At 39.0% G+C, this 22,797-nt stretch overlaps 1 protein-coding gene across 1 annotated transcript in view; it reads left to right on the top strand.

Annotated features, from left to right (window-relative positions):
* The window catches only part of LOC141439562 (uncharacterized), a 58,041-nt gene that overhangs the window by 30,993 nt on the left and 4,251 nt on the right, over positions 1-22,797 (top strand). Inside the window, exon 2 of the mRNA XM_074103851.1 lies at positions 10,653-10,861. Coding sequence (XP_073959952.1) covers positions 10,653-10,861 — 209 coding nt within the window. The remainder of the gene's footprint in view (positions 1-10,652; positions 10,862-22,797) is intronic.

Raw genomic sequence — 22,797 nt, forward strand, 5'->3', positions numbered from 1 at the left:
TACTTACTATATGAGCGCAGTGGCCCGAAGTGGGTCTTAGCCTCCAACACCAGCCTACACCATGCTTTGCGATCTTGGGCCCGCTCTTGTCAGCCTTCGATCCCGCGATCCGAAAGCTCTCGCTGATCTCGTCCCTCCAGCGGTACCTGAGACGACTAACCGTCTACGTCCACCCGGTCGTCCCAAGTGCGCTCTTTCACGGCTCGATCCTCTCCCAACCTTTCCACGTATCCAAGCCACCGGAGTCTGAACGCTTTAGTTTCTCCAATAATATCGGAGAAATTCAGTTATAAAATTTAATTTCAATGGATTTTTTTATCATAAAAAACTCATTATTTTTTCAAGTTTCAGAACTTTTCTGGATCTAAGAAACATTGGAACGCGATGGTAATCGATCCGTGTGACCCGTAATTATGAACGAATAGAGATGCTCCTCTCTTTTTCTCCAAGTCATTATCCACGTGGCACCCACACAAACGCAGATAAATTGAAATATAACATGGCAACCCTCAATACGAATTGAATGTCACATTACCATATCACGAGTTTAAAGTGAGACGAGCGATACATCGGATTTGCGTGACAATAGCGTAGGGGTAACTCACTTGGGCTAAAAGGGCGTATGTGTATGCCAAATTTAGAGGCTATACGTATTCTTGTTTCAAGGTGGCAGTACAATAAATTCAGCGCTGCGTGTGTCTATTGAAATTATAGGGTTGCCTGATGTAAATGATACTTAATTGTACAATAAAATACTCAGTGTTGTATAATAAAATAAGTTATTTTTGATTAGGGAATATTCAACAGATCAAATGAAGCTAATTCTTTCAAGATAACAGTGGCGCCTAACTCTTATTGTTTAAAATTTTACATTTATATCTCAAAAATGGCTGAACCGATTCCAATAAACCGCAAGAGAACTCGCTTTCACATAAAAAAAAACTGCATTGAAATCGATTATACCGTTTGAGAGCTACGATGTCACGGGCAGGCGGATAGACAGTAGACAGGAAGACAGGCAGGGAGGTTAACTTTTTCTCTTGTTAACAGTTATTTTAACATGTTTTATGTACAATAAAGAGCTATACAATACAACAATACAATACAGTTATTGGTGTCAAACTTATAACTCCCCTCTTTTTGCGTCGGAGTGAAATAAACCAAATTAAATATACCTTTTAAAAAAGACCAATTCATATTCAAAAGAAATATTTTTCTTGACAACCCTATTCGTGTGTCTATTCAAACAGTTGATGCGAGCGCAGAACGGAATGGTCTATATGCAATGACAAGCGTAGGAATAAACCCCCTCCTCGGGTTTTTAATTTTGGACCGCGATGGCTTGATGCTATAAACAGCCAGTGTCTGAAGTTATTCGGGAAAAAAGCTTCTACATTTAATCTGTCATCAATCAGCCAGTTTATTTTCAAAAACCGCTAATTCTTTATCATAGGTCTTCAGAAAACTGACCTTGGAGACTATTAATTTAATATGCTAATTTAATTTAATATTGAGAACAAAAGGTGAACATTACAGCTATTAATAGAAATACGATAGTTTAAAACAATGACAAAAAATCGCAAATAAAATTTTGGGATGGCATTAGATATCTCATTTTTTCTTAGTTAATCAGTTTATTAGTCTTCCATTTTTATTTGTTATTACTTTCTAATGTATCTTTATACGTATAGTTTATAGAATATGTGTAAATAAATTATATTTTATCATTACATATCTCTGTAAATTTAATAGAACACTTCTAAATTATTTATTAAGAAAATATAAAGAAAATACAAAATATCCATAGGACTAAAACTACTATTAAATTAAAATAACTAAAACTTTAATTAAAAAAGAGAGGTGGGCCTCATGGCATGGTGCCCATCACGCAGGCAGTATTCCCGCGTTGAACTGCGGTTGAGATTCTTTGCGCGAGAAAGCTGCCGGCGCGAGGGTTGCCTGTTGCCTCCCTTAACCTATTCCTGAGCTCCCTTACCCCAAGGAGCTAGAGTCTCGACGCCGAAAGCAAAGAAATGATATTGGGCGCCGAGACAGCTATATTTTGTGACCTTGAGGCGTTCCGTTCTTGATGGCATTTAGTAATCATACTGATGTAAGTACAGATGGCCGTTAAGGGTTGGGCCGATGGGTGGCCTGTTAAGGGTTTACGGTGGATACAGGCCGCTTCCAACTGAAGTACAAGGTCTATGGGGGAGGCCCAACAGTGGACGCCCTACGGCTGATAAGATGACATTGGCGATGATTTAGTAAATAGCATACCTACATGTCTTGTTGAGGTTTAACTGTTTCGAAAATGGCTGAACTGATCGAGTGTTTCCATACATGCTTCCGTATTGAAAGTTTCTTTGCGAACTTTCCGCTGGCGTTCGTGTGGTCACAGTGTATTGTTTTTATGTGTTTAGTTAAATGGGTCCCACTGAAAAACAGTGTTGCGGCTTGCCGTAACATTATGCTGAGTGGGGCCCACTTAATACTATTCGATGTTAATTTTGTTAGTCTTTCCCTCTAATGTATTTTTATGTGTAAATATATGTTTCTTTCTTTCTCCCTCTCTCTCTCTCTTTCTCTCTCTGTCTCATGTTTTTTTTTTTTTTTTATTCGATTGGATGGCAAACGAGCAAGTGGGTCTCCTGATGGTAAGAGATCACCACCGCCCACAAACATCTGCAACACCGGGGGTATTGCAGACGCGTTGCCAACCTAGAGGCCTAAGATGGGATATGATGCTGCTTGCTACAAAATAGTAGCTACTCGAGAGTTATTTTAAGGTTATTTATTTCGTAGCACTCGTAGCACTTGTAGCACGCGTAGCAGTAACTAGTTGAATAATGTCTTTTTCCGGCTCTTCGCCTTTTAACTAGACCGAAAAATGGAAACCCAAATGGAACAACGAGGAAATGGAACAACGAAAAGGGAAATGAACGTAACGAGAGATGGATATCTTTTATTAGTGGTTTTTTCCGTGATTGTACGTACGTACAGACGGGAAAAAACAAAGTCGAGTTTGTTCGATTTTTATTATGAATATCGGTTTGATACTGTATCTTCTGGACTAATATTTTCGTAATGTACGAGAAATTGCTGTTTCAATAAGTGAATATTTTTATGGAGACCCCGGCTTTTCGCTGAAAATATTTTTCTCGTATGATCCATTTCCCAACTCTTTCATATGAACGAACTTTTTTTTCGGATATTTAACTAATTCAGGATATACATTTCAAGACTATCCTGTAGAACCCTATACGTTAGGTATGTTTTATAACAATCCTGAAGTATACATACATAGAGTCATTCACGATGACGCGATCATTTGGGAAAAATATTTCCTCGAAAAGTTCGAAAAATATTTCTATGACAACTAATTTTATTTAGATTTCGGGTTGAATTATGAAGTATGAAAATATCCAGTATCGTGTTTACTACACGCGTTTATAATATGCCACAGAGGTTTCAAACACACAATGACTGTATTTGCATTATTGGGACACGTTTTACTACACTATAGCTTCTAAAACACAAACCGCTAAATCGCAGCGTTTCGTTTAAACGCTTGTTTGTTTTAAAAAAAGTTAAAAAACGCTGTCAAAAGTAAATAAAAAATTCAATTACCAGTCGGGTTTTAGCGGTACATTCTTTGTATGTTACAAACTTAACTCTGCGGCTACCAAACTCTGTCTATTCGAATCCCGAATGTACTACAAGGTTTTAAGGATGTTTTTGCGATTTGTGACGATTTTAATGGTAAAAGATAAGTTTGTAAAACGTCACACGGTAGAACGTTAATTTCCATATTAAAACCGTGACAAAGGAAGCAGATTCAAAATTCGCGCGACGGCAGTGGAGGAGTGAAACGATGGAGGCGGCATTTTATGATTAAATCAGCTCAATCAGAATTCGGGAAGTGGTTCAAATGTAGCTTTCAAGATTTGACTCATACTAACTAACAGGGCAAGTTAAAAAAAAGGTTGTAAATATGTGTTTGTTCCTAGCTTTCGTGACTATTAATTCTTGCTAATGTTAGATATAAATTTGCCTTAGGAAATTTATTTATTTATTCATTCATTGCATATCACATTTATACATAGCAAATTATAATTAGATTCATTCAAATCTTTAAAACTTAAGTAGAAGATTATAGCCATTTGTTGAAATAAATAGATTAACTACTAAACTAATATGGGCAAGGGCGTCGCCAGTCGCCAGCCGGTGGCCCAGGAGGGAGCAAGTTGATATGGAGAATGATAAAAGTATGAATTGTAGGTAAAGTCGGGAGCACGTGAAGGTTTTCACTTGTAGTACGAGCCTTTCATCTACGGCGATTGTAATAACTGGTTTGGTTGCTTTACATTTTGCAACTTTTTAGAATCTCTAAGTGCAGCTGCCCCTCCCTGCTCCCCCCTCGGCGACGCCCTTGAATATGGGTAGGTACAGAATAGAGTTTGGTGTGATGGTAGAAACAGGATAAGTGATAGGTAATTTTAAGTTTATTCTCACTACACTCTACATAGTGGAGTGGTGGCCTTATGGCTCTTAAGCATAGGATCTTGAATTGAAATCCGCGCAGCTCTGAGTTTTTCGAAATTCATGTGCGAAATTACATATTAAATTTACCAAGAGATTCACAACGAAGGAATGGTGAGGAAACCTACACTACCTGTGAAGCAATTTAATGGTGCGTGTGAAGTTCCCAATCCGTAATGGGCCCGCGCGGAAACTACGGCCAAGCCCTCATTCTAAGAGTCCTGTATACCACAGTGGGACGTACACCGGGTGTGGCCTGTAGTATAATCAAATAATTAAATCATAAATCATCCTCGTCAAACTGAACAACACACCCGTATAGGCTGGGATGATGATGATGATAATTAGAACAGACATTGCCGCATCAACCCTTTCTACACTGAAGGTTTTCAACAATATTGCGCGAGATACCGTCGGGTATGATAATCGCGTCAAAACGCACGTGAAGTGGCCGGGGCGGAGGGGGTAAGAGGGGGGTAAGCCCAGCTTTAAAACGAACCACCGGAATACCTTTAAACCACGCCAAAGTGGACTTTAATTGTCAGAGATAAGGTTTTCATGTGTGTAGCATTATTGTGGTTATTCTACCCATTATTTGAAAGAGTATTTTTTAAATTGTAAGGAGCTTAGCGGGGCGTTTTTGACCACTTGTGTTGTCATGGAGGTGTTTTTGTCCCTTTCTTGCTGATGTGGTGTGAATGTGATGGTATTAGTTTGTTTCGAGCTACAACGTGATAAATAAAGTGTCTGCTGTGTATGTTTTTTATAAAGGCTTATATCTTTGGGCATTATTGGATATGCATAGGTATCTACAAATTTGTACAGAACCACAAACAGAACAATGACAATGAGTACTTTTGTTACATATGAGTTACATGATCTATTCACTCACGAAGGCGCGCCCTTCCACATTTTATAATTGTAGTTTTCTTTTATAAGTCTATGTGTGCGTAGCTCGAACGTGTCCTCAGTCATGCCTCAGTCGCAAGTGTACCGTCAGTCACGCACACTGAGACTAAGACAACATGTAGTACGAGGTATACTTGTATTGCACTGTGCACATTAATAATTAGCTGTGGAGGGGCGCGCCTTCGTGAATGAACAGACCTTGTACGAAATATAAATGATGTATTGAACAATTAGAATTAAGAATTGGATTCCCTTAATATATATACCTAATTATCTAGCCTATAAGTTTGTTATATTTGTTAATTTTGTAAGAGAAATAAAGCTTTTTTTTATGTTTATTATTATTATTAATTTCATAGTATTTGCTACATTACGAAAACTAGCATTAATTATTGGTGTTCGTTTTAAAATAGTCCACAATAAGTAGACGTTTCTGAGTCCCATTATCTTTAGTAAAACGATTGAGTTAACGGAGCGGAATACCGCGAGCCGATAACTGAATGGATATGAGATATCGTGAGTGAATGGGAATGGATTTGAATGAACGAATGAATCCGATTTAATGTCAGACTTTGTATTGTTCGTCAAGCGTTTGCCGCCCAACTTCTAGTTAGTGATAGCCATTCTGGAATCTATGCTACTCATATCCTACTATAGCGGAAGTTTGTGAGTGTGTGCGTGCGTGTGCTTTTATTCCGTCACTCTCAAAAGTCAAAAGTCAAACGGCAGATCAGATTGGGATGAAGTTTGTTTTGCCTTTCGAATAACGCAGACAACGTACGTACCTTTTAACCCGATATCACGTAAAATCTTTAACCACTCAGAAACATGAAATTTCAAAATAAATTTTGGGAATTCCCTTTGGTTTTTTTTTTACTAGTTTTGTTAAACACTAACTGTAGTTAGTTAGGTCTAACCGTTGAATAAGGGATTTCGAGTTCTAAATACATAGAACAGAACAGCAGGGCTACTATTATACGAAACTCGAAGTTCGTATCGTACCGTCCCTCTCGCTCGCGTATTAAATAGTATAAGTGTCAGAGGGACCGCACGACACGAACTCCGAGTTTCGTAGTAGCCCTGCTGGTCTTTTGCCGTAAGTAAGACGTATTTAGAAGAAAGTGTCCATATGTCTGGCGCTCACTATCTACAGCGTAAAAGCAGCATAATGAGTTAGCTTTTCACGCTGACTGTACCGACGTGCAAGTTGTTAGTAAATACGCGATAATTAATTGTGTGCGAAGGCTTAATTACCGTGTTCGTCGATATTCGCTCGTTAGTATTCACGGGAGCGTCGCATGCTGAACGGAACCAATTACCCGAGTGTACCCGAATCCTGGTCGCCACGTGACAGGCTTTGCCTAGTGTGGGACCAACGGTAATGCAATTTTGTAATGCGATACCTTTTCAATAAACTATTTTATTTTTTTATTTTTATTTATTTATTTTATTTATACTAACTAAACTATCTTTTACCCGCGGTTTTACATACGAAATACAAGCAGCTATTCAGCACCAGCAGTTGAATTGAATGTCCGGGATTTTACTAAATCCTCATGACAGTTCCCGAAAATTACACCATGGTTTTCATTTATGTCAGGGGTCCTAAAGTGATCCAGGTGGACCCCCAAGGGTCCACGGGAGACCAGGCGGAGGTACATACCGGGTGTGGCCTGTAATATGAGCAAATAATTAAAACATAGATCATACTCCTTAAACTGAACAAAATTAGGTCAGCGACTTTTAAAAATAATTAGTTTTTTAATTTTTATTACACTTTTAAGTTTATTCGAAGAAAACATGTAAAACCAAAATACTTGATGTTTGTAGCGTGACAGGCGACATCAGTTGGGTTCTAAGACGGCGTACATTGATAGCAGTAGGTATTTAAGTTGTATGTAAAAAGGAAAATTCAAAAACTCCACTATTTTCAAAAAGTCGCTGAATAAAATGTTGTTCAGTTTGACGAGGACGATCTATGTTTTAATTTTTTGCTCGTATTACTGGTGACACCCGGTGTTGGGTGGAAAAAAATAAGGGTTTTGGGAATATGGTAGAAATGACCTAACAGCAGAGGGTTTTCCGAAAACAGTGAAACTTTGAAAGTGGTCTTTGAGAAAAAAGTAGGTTTTATTTATATCATAGGGGCACAGAATAGACAATAGTAAAAATAGGGGTCATTAATAAATTAGGTCAAAATGGGGCTACATATGGTCAAAATTGGTGCCCCATATGACGAGCATACATGCGAAATTTTATGTCTCTAGCGGTTGAAATTTTACATAAATCTCGTAGGAATATCGGGTAAAAACTAGCCTATGCCCTATTCCAGACGTCCAACTATCTATAACATATACCAAAGCGTGAAGTAAGCGTGAAGGAGCAACAAACGCATGTCCGCACTCGGAAACTTTCGCTCTTATAATAGGTATGTATTAGTAAATTTAGCAGGATTTTAATACTTATTCAGCTCTACCCGCGGTTTCACTCGTATAGCCCATTAGGAACCATTTGAGATTTACGTTTGGCAACCTGTTTCATTTCGCAACTTTTAATTTCCCAACTGTTTAATATTTCTGAAATTGCAAATATTTCAGGATATTTATAAAACTAACCCAACCTAAAGGGTTCGACACGATGGCCCTGAAATAAATCCTGAAATATTTACAATTTTAGAGTTTGCGAAATGAAAAGTCGCGCAATGAAACAGGTTGCCAAAATAAGTTACGTTGCGAAAAAGCAGTACCCGACCATTTGAATTTGAAAGTACGTTATTTTATAAAATTCTCAGAAAAAAAATCACAAAAAATAGATCGTGGTCTTCATTTAGGTACGGACGGATGGAAGATATAATAAAGATCGTGAATCAACTAATGATGATTATAATACCATTATTTTTAAACTTTGAATCAATTTTGAATTCACATTACTTATTTATTTACCTAAATATAGGCAAAAATCCAACAATATATTTTAGCTATTACCCTAACTTAGTTGGTTCCTTCATGCATAACTATTACACACAAATAGGTATGTTGTGAGAGTTGTTTGTCACCAAGTCGTAACTCTAAGATGATGTTACATCTTTGTGTAATCAATAGCGATTGAGAACGTAGACTAGCAGTAGACATATACGTACATACATACATTTTCATTGTTTTTTTTTTACATTTTTAAGATGTGAATTCATTTGTTAACCACATACACCTTTTATAAATGCAACTTAGTGCAATCGAATAAGTTTACGCAGCAAGACGGAAACGGAAGCCCGTTGGTTGTAGTTACACATACATACTCGTACATTTTCATTGTTTTTTTTTTACATTTTGAAGATGTGGATTCATTTGTTAACCACTTATACATCTTTTATAAATGCAACTAACTGCAATCGAATAAGCGTTTTCACCTCCGTGAGTTTTCGCAGTGCGACTGAAACGGAAGCACAATACAAGTAAGCCCGCTGGTTGCAGTTACACATGTTTACATACATTTTCATTGTTTTTTTTTAAATTTTGAAGATGTGGATTCATGTGTTAACCACAGACAACTTTTATGAATGGAGCTTATTGCAATCGAATAAGAGGAACAGAAATATCACGCTTGAAACTTTGACCCGCTATACTTATATGGCTAAAAATCCATGACCTGGAGGTACGGCAGTGCCGCCGCCAAGTTGCGTGCATAGCAAACTGCAGTACCATTTTTTTTTCATTTTCACGCCTCTAGACAGAGTACCATCCTAATGAGCAGAATTTTTAGTCTTCCACTATATCCCAGTGCTAATGTCTATTAACACCAGTAGCACAATTGCATACACAAGTTTGGGGGCATGAAGCATCCGGTTGACTGTCATTTGAGCTAAAAGGAAAATTGATGACTTGAATCAAATTCTATTAGCACTGGGATATAGTGGAAGACAAAAATTCCTGCTTATTAGGATGGTACTATACGTACCTATTACTTTTCGTCCAACTTCAAAATGGTCGACTAACTTAACCATCAACTTGACTTTAAGAAGGTATAAGCTATTGATTCAAGTCATTAATTTTCCTTTTAGCTCAAATGACAGTCAACCGGATGCTTCACAGCGGCCTCTTTAGCCCATGTAGCGCCCGTGTGCAATTATTACTTTAGCGCCATCTAGGAAGCGCGCTGTCAAAATGGAATAGGTACAAAGTGCCGCGGCCGGCGCCCCTAACACCGCTGTGCCGTGTGTAACGCACACCCCGCACTATAGGTAAAGACGCCTCTGAATGCTTCGTGTCCCTCAAACTTGTGTATGCAATTGTGCTACTGGTGTTTGTAGGCACACAGATGTAGACAGCGTGCCTATGCCCATTGTTCGCGATAATCACTGAGATCTGACGACTGCCTCCCTCCCCTCGGGTACGAGTACTTTAGAAGAGTATTTGGCTCGCGAATGTACTAAAATGAAATCTATAGCTGCACTTTCTGAATTACAATGATTTCCGCCTTTTAGACTCCTAATGTTTTTGAATGTCACTTCAGGCGGCACTTTGTAACTGTCATACTTTATAAACTACTTAAACTTTCCAATGTTTTTGGCGCACCTTCAACACACAACTCTTTCCACCGGGTTACCGAAATTTGACAGTGGTGACATGGTGTAGTGGTTTAGGATGGTGGTAAAGTTTACGTAAGGCGTATGTAACTGCGATGTGCTGCATCCGGAGGCATAAAGCTCTCGCTTCTCTAACTCTTCCGGTTGTTTGAGGGTGTTACCACACCAATCGATCGATTATTGAACGATATCGATCGACATTGATCGATTGGTATGGGTTTTGCTGATCGACGGATACCAGTCGATAAACGATTGATCGATCAATGTAGTAGAAAGTCAAGATCGACGTCGATCAGTCCGTTCCAAACATCGATCGACTATCGATCGATTCTTGTAGTAGAAACTGTCGATCGACGTTGACCAATCCATTTTACCATCGATCGACGATCGATCGATTGGTGAGGTAACGCCCAAAAGGCCCTGATTGATGGGGGATTAATACGCCAGTTTCATGAACTGTCGGTAAAACTCGCCACTCGCCAGTGTATCTTTGCAATACCTGGTTTTACATACCTACCGACGAGCCTGGCTTGCGGCTCGTCATTTTCTATATTTTACTTGGAAAATGTTAATTCTACGTTGCTGGTGTGACTTTTAAACCGAGTTATTCTATTAACAGATGAGCTCAGTCCAGGAAGAGAAGCCCCCGGAGCCAGCGAAGCACGTCCGCGAGCTCCGCAACACGGAGCTGGTCTCCCGACTCCTGGCCGCCACGCCGCCGTACCTGTACAGCTCCTTCCCGCTCCAGCCTCATGCCTTCTTCTTCAGCGAGATGCTGAGGTCCTTCGTTAATGCCAGACATGGATGCCGACCTACTCACTACCACAGGTATTTACGGGCAGGTATATCCTGCCTTTACGTAGAAATAATATTCCCATCATCATCATCAGCCGGAAGATAAAGGCCTCCCCCTTAGCACGCCACAATGACCGACAACTCGCCACTTACATCCGCTGGTTGCCCGCAACTCTCACGATATCATCAGTTCACTCTGCCAAGGCTTTGTCTTACGGTTCGTGGTGGCCACTCGAGGACTTTTCTCCCCCAATGGTTATCAGTTCCTCGAGCAATGTGCCCCGCCCATTGCCACTTCCTACTGTTTCATATGCAATACTCTTTTATTTCCCATCTCACAATTTTCTCCGAAACCTGATTTATAGGGTTCCGTAGCCAAATGACAAAAAACGGAACCCTTATGGATTCGTCATGTCTGTCTGTCTGTCTGTCCGTCCGTATGTCACAGCCGCTTTTTTCCGAAACTATAAGAACTGTTGAAACTTGGTAAGTAGATGTATTCTGTGAACCGCATTAAGGGGTTTGCTCCTGGTTAGCTCATGAGCAATGTCCGTTAGATGGCGCTGTTATCAATAGTTCCTTTTTTCAGGTTTTTTTCGTAAATTATGAAGAATTATTTCACCAAAAACTAATGGCGGGAGTATCTAAGCGTAACCGATTTTTTGACCCACACTCGAAATGAAATATTCCGCCAAAGCCGCAAACGAGGTGCTTTACTTTGAACGTCAATTGCGGCCGTATACGGACACTAGGAGCTCACGCACACACTCAAATAGACAGCGCCAGCTAGCGAAAGTCTATTGCGACACTTAGCTACCCGATCGGGGTACTCCTTCGAGTAATATTCACATTTTTTTATCGAGTCACGAAATTTTGTACCAACTGTACTTTACTCGAAAATTTTACTACGATCTATAAAATTTACAAGTATTTTATTGATAATTAGAAGCAGGGTCTTGGATAACTGTTCGCATATTATAATACGAGCCAAACGCCTTTCAAGTGTTCATAATATGTGTACGATAAATTGAGAAATTACCGAGATTCTGACCACGGTTTCTTGTCTTGGTTGATGGTCTTGCTATTATTCAGGTTATATTTATAGTTACTTTTCGTAGTTACTACTCTTGCTAATGTGGTCATGGTCGTCGGTTGAAAATCGGTAGCAAATGTACAGGACGAGTTTCTTGGGAAAATAGTGCGGTGGTTTGTCCTTACCTTCCACGCCGCAGAGCTGGAGTTTGGAATTCGTAGTTGGCAATAGAGAGCGCTGCCACCAGGGCTTTTAGTCACTTGTACGACACGCACAGGAATGCACAGGCAATCAAGTTTATCAAGGGCATCCGTAAGGCCAAAGTCTCTTAAGACACTGTTACACATGTTCTTTAGTAGCAAGAAAGCATGCTACTATTGAGCAAATGCTAGCTAGTAGCATGTGTGAACAGGACATGCTACTATCGAGCATGCTTATTAGTGGCAAGCTCGAGACGGGGTGGAAGGGGAAAGGTAATAAGCAGTGTGAACGCGTTTGCTTCAGTCCATGAGCATGCTCATAAGCATTCTTATAAGCATGCTAGTAACGAGCATGTGTAACAGTGCCTTTAGACATACCTAATATTTTATGAACAGTGATTCGTGTAAGCTCTTTCTATCAAAAGAGGTAATAAAAAGCATACAAAGTTTACAACCCTAATTATCATCATCATCATCACTCAATTTCTGTGGTAGACTTTTGGTAGAGAATAAGTAATCATAAGCTGCTAATATCAATTATCAATAAGTTGCTAACCATGAAAAGAGTTGACGAAGAGTTTATCTAGGCTTCTGCATCTGGATTTCTCAGTTCGTATATATAATTACTAGCTTTATCCGCGGCTTCGCTCCCGTTGAAGAAAAAATCTATTCTGTAGTGTAGGTATTCGAATTCAAAAAAAAAACTTCTTGCACCTCTGCGATCCTCAAGGAGTATTCCATAATTCCAAACGTATGTTTGCCAAATCTCATGCATTTTTAGGCCATGTTTTGCCTTTATAGGTATAAATAAATACTTACGAAATACTTACATAACAGCAAAAGTTCACCCACTCGCCGATAACTGGTATCAAATTGCGGTAAAAAATTATCCCGTGCTAATTTTGTACCTACATATCTCTATAAATTGATTTTGTTAGGATAATCATAACCGATGTTTTGGCACAATCATCAGAAGACTACGAGCAGTTCCAAAATCATCTACACTCCCTTTGTTACCTTCGAGTCGAAAACAGTTGTCAATTCGTATCATATAACTACCTATTGTAAGTATTATCTGCTAGGATTTTTTTCCGATCCAGCAGGCTTGTAGTCGTGCGTACTGGATTATTGGCAGTGCTTCCTTTGGATGTTCGTGCGATGGAACTACTGCGTTTTTTTGCATTAGTTCCTTTACAAGACTAGAAGGAAAAACTGCGTTTATTTTTTTGCCTTTGTTCCTTTCGCAGTAGCATCTTCAGTTCTTGCAAAGGTACAAAGGCGGAAAAATAACGCAGTTCTTTCTTCAAGGTCTTGTGAAGGAACTAGAACTACCGCAAATAGTCCGTCGTATTTGCAGACTACGGGCACGTTCAGTTTAGCTGACACGTCATCATCGGAGACAGATGTTGCATCAAACCTAATTCGAAGCAGTCAAGCTCATAGGTAGCTGAACAGTTTGGTACTTTGTCACAGCAAGCTAAAGTGCTAAAATGAGCATTTCTAAAAAAGTTTGTACATTTGATTTGCGACTCCGATTTGGGAAAAATTTGCATACAAACCAATTGAGACATTTTGAGAGACTATGTTATTACGACTCAGTATCGTTCACTCTATATACCTGCAATTTTTTATCACAAATAGGAGTCGCAAATCAAATGTACAAACTTTATTTAGAAATGCTCAAATAGTTTTTTCACACCTCTCCTTCAGAAAAGTAACTTTCCTCCCTACAGAGAGGGAGCAAAGTGCAATTTTTCTGTTCAAGGCTTTTCTAAGTGTTATATTGCAAATACAATTTTTTTAGTTGATAATTGGAAAGCCGCGTCATTTTCTATACCAATTTGCTCCCTTGTGTCACAAATAACTATTGTGTCACAAGGGAGCAAAATGGTGTATTTACGGTGAGGGCGTACATTGAATCCAGAATGTAGCGAAGGATTCTAAAGTAGAATCCTGAGTGTAATGAGGGATTCAAGTGTAAACGCACAAGATGAAAATAATTTGCTCCCGAGTCGCTCATACAACTTTCACACCGAGCATTAAGAAAAACGAAAAAAGTAAATTCTAAATATTAATTAAAGAACAACCAGCATAGAAAATGGCGTGGCTTTACAATTATCAACTTCAAAAAATTGCATTTGCAATAAAATACTTAGAAAAGCCTTGAACAGAAAAGTTCCACTTTGCTCCCTCTCTTCAGGAGGAAAAGTTACTTTTCTGAAGGAGAGGTGTGAAAATAACTATACATGTCCTCAAATACTAACAGTAAAAAGGAATGTATTTACTTTGCTACTTTTTGAGCGCTCTTTGCCTGTAGGATCTACGGCTAACTAGTCTGGTTGACCGGGCAGTGGGTATAATTAATTTGTAATTTTCCCGCTGGTACAGTAACTCATATCCAAAAATCATGCCAAATATATGCATTATAAATCAAGTAACTATTTTGGAAACAATATATTTTTAGTCACGAGTAATATTTACCTCGACGTTTCGGCAACATTACAGTGGCCGTGGTCACGGGTAGACTGAAGTGTGGGGTGACAAATAAAAATGACCAAGTGCGGGTAGTTCGAAGGACTCGCTCTGCTAGGCAGACCCACACTTCAGTCTACTCGTGACCACGGCCACTGTAATGTTACCGAACATCAAGGTAAATATTACTCGTGTGTGTTAGCGTGATAAGTCCTGTGCGTGGTATTTTGATTAATTCCAGTTTCTTTTAATTATTTTGTTGCTCTATTCCTCTCATCTGTTGGGAGTTAATCGTTGACTTCAATAAAAAAGCGTAATTTTGCGAAACACTAGACTTTTAATGTGTCATTACACAGCAGATATCGAAGTAGAAGTGAAAGGCAAATTTTGACAACTTAAAGACAATCTTAATTCTAGTTATACTACGGTGGATATGTGACTTATTGCTAGTGGTTTAATTTAGGAGTTAAGTGAACTCCTCTTCAATCTTCAACATGCCCCCGGGCGTTGAAAGCCAGGCTTTCAACCAACATCTTTCTCTTCAGGAAGTGGGCAGATCCTTGAAAATGCTCTTCGGACTACTCCATTAGCCGTTTTCACGTCGGCTACCCTGTTGACGCCGTCTGGCCCGGGTGAACAGAAATGATACGTCCCAGTTTCCACTTTAGCGGAGGAAGATTGTCCTCCTTTAGAAGAACAAGGGAATTCAGCTTCAAGGAGTGTCCACTGGATCGCCATTTCGTACGTTGCTGAAGCTCAGAAACGTATTCTTTGCTCCAGCGAGTCCAAAAATGTTGGCGAAGTTGCTCGATTCGCTGGAACCGAGCTAAATAATTGTAGTTGTGGTGCTGGTAGTCACGCTCTGGCAGACAAGTGAGCGGGCGTCCGATGAGGAAGTGTCCTGGTGTCAGCGATGTCAGGTCTTCTGGATTTGACGACATTGGCGTTAGGGGGCGAGAGTTTAACACTGCCTCAATTTGAACTAGTGTAGTGTTAAGTTCCTCATACGTGAGATGACAATTTCCCAGCACTCGATTTAAATGATTTTCTGTGGCCTTAACACCAGCTTCCCAAAGACCACCAAATGTGGGGTATAAGCCGGTATAAAATGAAAATTAATTGATTCACTAGCTGCACTTTCGGCAAGTGAATTGCAATTTGCTTTAGAAAATTGGATAGATCATTGTATGCACCAACGAATGATGTACCGTTATCCGAGTATATATCGCTCGGTCTCCCCCTACGCGATACAAATCGTCGCAACGCTAATAAATAACTATTGCTCGTCAAGTCGCCCACTAATTCAAGATGTATTGCTTTAGTACTGAAGCAAATGAATATTGCAATGTACACCTTCACTAACCTAGTACCTTTTCCTTGACGACTAGCAGAGACAAGTGGGCCCGCGTAGTCAACGCCTACACTGTCAAAGGGAAAACCACCGGGAGAGACTCGAGGCTTAGGCAGATTACCCATTAAAGGACTTAATACGCGTCCCTTCATACGAGTACACCTGACACACTCATGATAACATTTTTTTGCCAAATTTCGACCTCCAAGAGGCCAATATGTTTCCTTGATTGTAGCTAACAAAAGCTGTGGTCCTGCATGTAACAACCTTTTATGTTCATGATCAAACAGTAATTTACTAAATCTATGATTAGAGTGCAGTACAATCGGGTGTTTTTTATCGTAGGGAAAAGTTGAGTTTTCTAGACGACCACCGACACGCATGATCTTTTGGGAATCCAAAAATACGTCTAATTTAAGTAACGGGCTCTTTTTTGATATACTTTGATTTGATGAAAGTAATTTATACTCAGGAAACATTTGATTTTGACATATTTTAATAATTATATTTAATGAATTTTGCAACTCGTTATAACTGAGACAGGGTGAACTGATTGGTTGTTTTTTACAAGCAAGTATAAACCGTAAAACATACGCAAACGTTCTCTGCAATCGAGTAAGTTTAGAAAACCGCTCAAAATCAATAATCGAATTCTCAGATAGGTCGTTGGCAACGTGTAACGTTATTTCTGGTCGAATTTCAGGTAGTGTGGTCAGATTATTGGTGCCTGAGATCGAAGGCCAAGCTGATGTATCCTGTTTCAAAAAACTAGGTCCTGACCACCACAAATCATTGGACTTGATAGACTCGAGAGTAGTACCGCGAGATAAATGATCAGCTGGATTCTGGGTGGTAGGTACATGCCTCCAGTCACAATTACCTGTGATTTCCAGAATGTCAGCTGTGCGGTTCCTAACAAACGGGTGGAGTTTGCTCGGTAGCATTTTAAGCCAACCTAACACTATTGTTGAGTCGGTCCAGAACACTGTTTTTTGTATCTTAAGTCGAAGTGAATTGACTATCTTTTCGTATAGATGAGCACCCACCAATGCGCCACAAAGCTCAAGCCTAGGTATGGTCATAGGTTTCAGAGGAGCAACTCTGCTCTTAGCCATCAATAAATGAACTGAAACCGAGTTTTGACTATCTATGCTACGTATAAATGCACAAGCACCATAGGCGCGTTCCGATGCATCTGTAAAGATGTGCAATTCAATTTGCCCATAGTTATCACAAACAACCCTTCGCGGCACACGAATTGTCTTGAGAATTGGCAGACCTGCAACAATCTCCAACCATTGACTCAACAATTCAGAAGGCAGTTGTTCGTCCCAAGACAACTTGAGCAACCACAGCCTTTGCATCAGCATTTTCATTGATATGACATAAGGAGCTAGCAATCCCAGGGGATCAAAAATTTGTGCAATGACAGATAATACGTCGCGCTTTGTTTTTCCTGCAGTAATTGTTGAGCCAATGGGGAAACACAACTCATCTGAGTCTGGCCGCCAACCTAAACCTAGCGTTTTACTGGGCTCTGAGATACCTATGTTTAAATCTACAGCAGGTTGTGATGACGTAACTGCCAATCGAGGGTCATTTGACTTCCATTTTCTTAAATGCATGTTTGCTGCAACAAGAGCATCTATCACGCCTTGACGAAGTTTCATTATGTCACTTATGTCATCCCCCCACTCAACAGGTCATCAACATAAAAATCGTGGATTATTATTTCCTTTATACGAGCGTCATCACAATCTAGACCAATTTGTTTAAGGCATCTAGTTGCCAAGAATGGAGCGCTAGCAGTCCCGTAGGTAACTGTATTAGTTGATATAGTTGAATGGGATCGCTTTCATTTTCACGCCAAATGATTAGATGTAAATTTCGGTCATCAGGATGCAACGTCACAGTTCGGTACATTTTCTCCACGTCTGCCGAAATAATGTACTTATGCTGCCTAAAACGGAGGAGAATCGACAACAGGTCGTCTTGAACTGTGGGTCCCACCATCTGCAACTGATTTAATGACACACCAGAGCTCGTGGGACTACTAGCGTTAAACACAGCTCTTAATTTGGTAGTGGAACTACCCTCACGAATGACGCCGTGATGAGGAATGACATAAGTGATACCTGATTCAATTGGCTCATACTTTGACATATGACCTAAGGAGATATACTCAGCCATAAAATCTTTGTACATCTTCTGAAGTGCAGGGTTACGCTTTAATCGGCGTTCTAAGGCATAAAAACAATGTTTGGCTCGAATAAACGAATCTCCTAAAATCTGAGGGCTTTGTTTTAGCGGTATTCGTACGCAAAAGCTACCGTTATCTAAGCGATTCGTATGCTGAACAAAATGCTCTTCACATAATTTCTCCTCAGGAGAATAATGTGACGACTGAGGGCGAACTTCTTCAAGCTGCCAAAAACGCGTTAGTTGGTTTTGAATGTCATCAACATCCTTGAATGAGTCGGTACTTGTACCTGTGAACTGAGCAAAGTTGCATGTGATCGAATTGGACAACGACATTGGACCGCATTTAATTGGGCCTGAAACTAGCCATCCCAGCCTAGTTTCACATAATATCGGTTTTCCATCGCCTAGTTTAATTTTTTGCGATCCTAATAAGTCCCAAACAAGTCGGCACCTATAATCAAATCCACGTCCGCCGGCGTGTGAAAATTGGGATCAGCTAAAGAAATATCTGACGGAATATTAAGATTCGTCAGATCTACCTGACGATAAGGCACGTCACTAGTTAATGACGGCAAAACAAACACTGAAGACTGGTCTTATATTGATCATTCAAGGATGTCATTGGCACTCGACACATTTTGCCAATGGGTGCCAGCGTATTATTGATACCTTGTACATATTTGTCAACGAAGTCTGTATTTAATTTTAATTTATTACAAATTTTTTCAGTAATTAAGCACGACGTACTGCCACTATCTAAAACTGCACGTACAATATGCTCGCAATTATTAACGTCGTATAGTTTTATTAGCGCAGTAGAAAGCAGTACGTCCTGACCCCGTCATGCCGTGCTGACATTGGCAGACAACGTCACGGGAGCGCCAGGATCGGCGCCGGCGCCGGCGGTGATTGATTTCTGATGCACGAGCTCAGTGGTCCTTTCGCCGCCGCGTGCGATGACGCGTGGACTTGAGGATCTGTATACCTATCATTGTTTACAGTAGGTGTAGGCTTAAACTCCGTAATGTGAATCAGTGTGTGGTGCTTCCGTTTACATATCTTACATCCAGGTTTTTTACATTGTGTAGCGTAATGACCGCTTCGAAAACAATTGTGGCACACTTTATAATTTGATAATAATTGTAGCCGCGCTGTATTAGTTAACGCAAGGAATCGAGGACAACCATTCAAGTAATGATCACCCTTGCAGCTCGGGCAGGGCTTGGTTGGGGAGCTAGGGCCATGATTGTTGTGTTGTCGATTCGGTTGTTACGGTTATCACGCACAGCGAACATAGATTTTATTTTATGAAGATTTATTAGACGAATTTGCTTGATTATTAGACATTTCTAAAGTTTCCAAAAAATCTGCGCGGTCTCTTATGAAAGTTTAAGGGTGTCAAACGTTATTTTATTCGGTTTGTTTTTTGTCAAAATGACTTTTTGATTCTTCCCACTCACGAAATGTTTTGGAGTCTAGTTTTTGAGTTACTAAGTGAATAAGCAAAGTGTCCCAATGTTCGACTGGCTCGCCCAGCGTCTGCAAAGAACGTAAGTGTTTGTTTACATTGTCAATTAGCCGTTTTAAGGATATGGATGATTCGCGTGCTATTTGTTCGACATTAAACAATGCCGAAACATGATTTTGTAGCAATAAGCGTTTATTATCAAAGCGTTCACGTAATTGTTTCCATGCAACTTCATAATTTTTAGCTGAGAATTCGATTGATTGTACGATGGCTGTTGCGGACCCCTCCAGCGAAGCCCTGAGATAATGAAACTTATTTATTTCATCTATTTCGTCATTGGAATGTATGAGACTAATGAAGGTGTCACGAAACTCTAACCAGTTGTCGTAAGAACCAGAAAATTTGGGAAGCTGAATAGTTGGCAACTTGACAAGCTTGTGATTACCTCCGCGACTTCCGCGATCGCTTTCCGCGGAACCGAAATTCTCACCACCTCTTGAAGAGACAGCCAGTATATCTTGTGCCTTAGAAAGCAGCTGATAATATTGAGACTCAAACTCAGTACGCTCAGCGATTTTTTGATCCATGTTCTCAGCAATACACTCAAGCCTTGTTTGTACCTCATCGTAATGTACATACAATGAGTCAATCTTACCCAAACGCAATTGCAATTCATTTACCTCAGTGGAAGTTAGTTTAGATGCATCCAAACTGTTTAAGTAGGTAGCAAACACCGTCAAACGCCCTTTATAACTTCCACGTTTTTTAGTTAAATCTTTTTCCTCGGCCATTTTGGAAAGCTGGTGTTAACTCTCACCTGGAACGTTAAGTTATAATAACAATAAATCGTATATAATAATAACCAATATTAGTTTAAGCTCTAGTTAGGTAAATAGGTATAAGTAGCTTTAAATATATTTCCTTTCAACTTGTTAATAATATTGAGATGTCAATTTAGTATTTAGAAGTGTATTTAATAATGTATTCTTTTGTTTAGCATGTAAGGATCTTTTACTAAATTATAATTCGTTTTTAAACTTGCTTATCTTTAACTTGGTTCGAAAAGATTTATTATTTATTAATTAGGCTATTAAATTACACAATATTTCTCTAATTCTGAATAATTACACTGATTTCTTATGCTTATAAATACTTTAAACTGCTTACCCTTATCTATTTTTAATTACCTATTTACTTATTCTTAATTTTGTTATTTATTCTTAACTTACTTCTCTGTTTTTTTGTACATTTGTGTTTTTAACTGATATTAAATTAATGGTAAAGTAAATTCAACTGCATTTTATTGCATTCTAGTTACCTACCTGCTTACTAACTACGAGTATAAAGCTAAGTTAAGTGTAGCGTACCTAACTACATAAGCGGTGTGAGTAACTAATTATACAACGAATTAGATTACTAATACATTTGATAACTATATAATATAATGATACTCAATAACGATACACTTAACTTATTAGGTAGGTATAAAGTACATTTACTAACCTTATCAGTCGCTTTATTACGCTTAATAAATACCTGAATTTGAGTGTTGGGTGAAACTTAGTACCACTTAACACTACAAGAATTATTATTCTGATATTATATTATAGTCCAATAATTGCAAATCTCTGCCACACACGATGGATGACGCAACACTTTATTTGACTCACAAGTACTCGGGTGCCGCCTGGTGCAATTAACTTTTAACTCGCCGGTAATTAATTCTCTTCTTTTAATATATTTTTCTGATTCTTCAATCAGGCTCGATGGACCATATGTTGGGAGTTAATCGTTGACTTCAATAAAAAAGCGTAATTTTGCGAAACACTAGACTTTTAATGTGTCATTACACAGCAGATATCGAAGTAGAAGTGAAAGGCAAATTTTGACAACTTAAAGACAATCTTAATTCTAGTTATACTACGGTGGATATGTGACTTATTGCTAGTGGTTTAATTTAGGAGTTAAGTGAACTCCTCTTCAATCTTCAACACATCTGTCCGAGCACGCGAGCAGGCTGCAATTACCAGCCCATCACTGCCGTTCCGCCTGTGACAGTTGCAGTTCTACCATACAATCTTTTCTTTGGGGTAAGTAAAATGCAGTATGTCGCATTAGACAGCTTTGAGAATAATTATCAGGATCAGGGGGTCAGGTTCTGCTAGTGAACAACGTCGGCATTAGATTCAGCTATACTTGGAGAACAAAAAAAGTATAAACTGTGATACAAGTTAAATATGCCGCTGTTCAGTTAATCAACAAGCCAACCGTACCACTGCAAAATAATTTTTTTGAGCTAGACTGTTAGTCAGTTTCTAGAACTACAGTATTTAAATTTGCCCTAGGTTTCTCTGCTGTCAACCGTGCGGCACAGTTGATATGTGATACTCCTACATAAATAATAACATGCAGTACACGCCCTCCTCCACCTCCTCGTCCTACATGAAATAATGAATCGATGGTGGAAGTCTCAATTGCGTAAGGGACAAGATACCGAAAATCATTTTAAAACATAGAAAATTAGAGTTTTTTTTTCTCTGTCGATTGGTAGTATTCAAGTTACGATACGCCCCATTTTGCTGTTCATCAACATTTATTGTTAAAAATAAAATAGCTTAAGGGACATGATATATACTTATCTTTTCAAAATATCCTGATATTGAATTAGATTTTTGCTATTCCTTTCTGCCTGCATGTCAATTTACAGAGATTAGTGATATGGAATAGAGTTGTAAAATTAAATATATAACATTGAATTCCATGCTACCTACCCTGGGGTATTAAAAATAAACTGGCCAGTCGGATTCGCGCACGATATCTTCCGTACCATTATCTATACAACATTAGACATAAGAAAAAAAAACGGCCAGAAAAACAAGTTATTGTATGGAAGTCCTCCTTAAATATTTTTATTTTAATTTATTTATTATTTTTTAAAGTAATTATACAGCTAAATATTCTGTGAAATATTTCAAGCGTCTACCTGTTGCCGTTATTAACATCATGCAAAAAACGGCTAAACAATCACGTTTGTTGTATGGGAGCCGCCCTAAATATTTATATTATTCTGGTTTGAGTATTTGTTGTATTAGCGGCCACAGTAATACATAACCTGTTAAAATTTAAAGTGTCTAACTATTACGACTCAAGAGATAGAGCCCTGTGACAGACGGACGACAGACAGACGACAGACAGCGGCGAGTCTCAGCAATAGGGTTCCGTTGGCACTTTTTAGGTACGGAA

The sequence above is a fragment of the Choristoneura fumiferana genome, chromosome 21 (genome assembly GCF_025370935.1).
Source record: "Choristoneura fumiferana chromosome 21, NRCan_CFum_1, whole genome shotgun sequence".
Taxonomy (NCBI): domain Eukaryota; kingdom Metazoa; phylum Arthropoda; class Insecta; order Lepidoptera; family Tortricidae; genus Choristoneura; species Choristoneura fumiferana.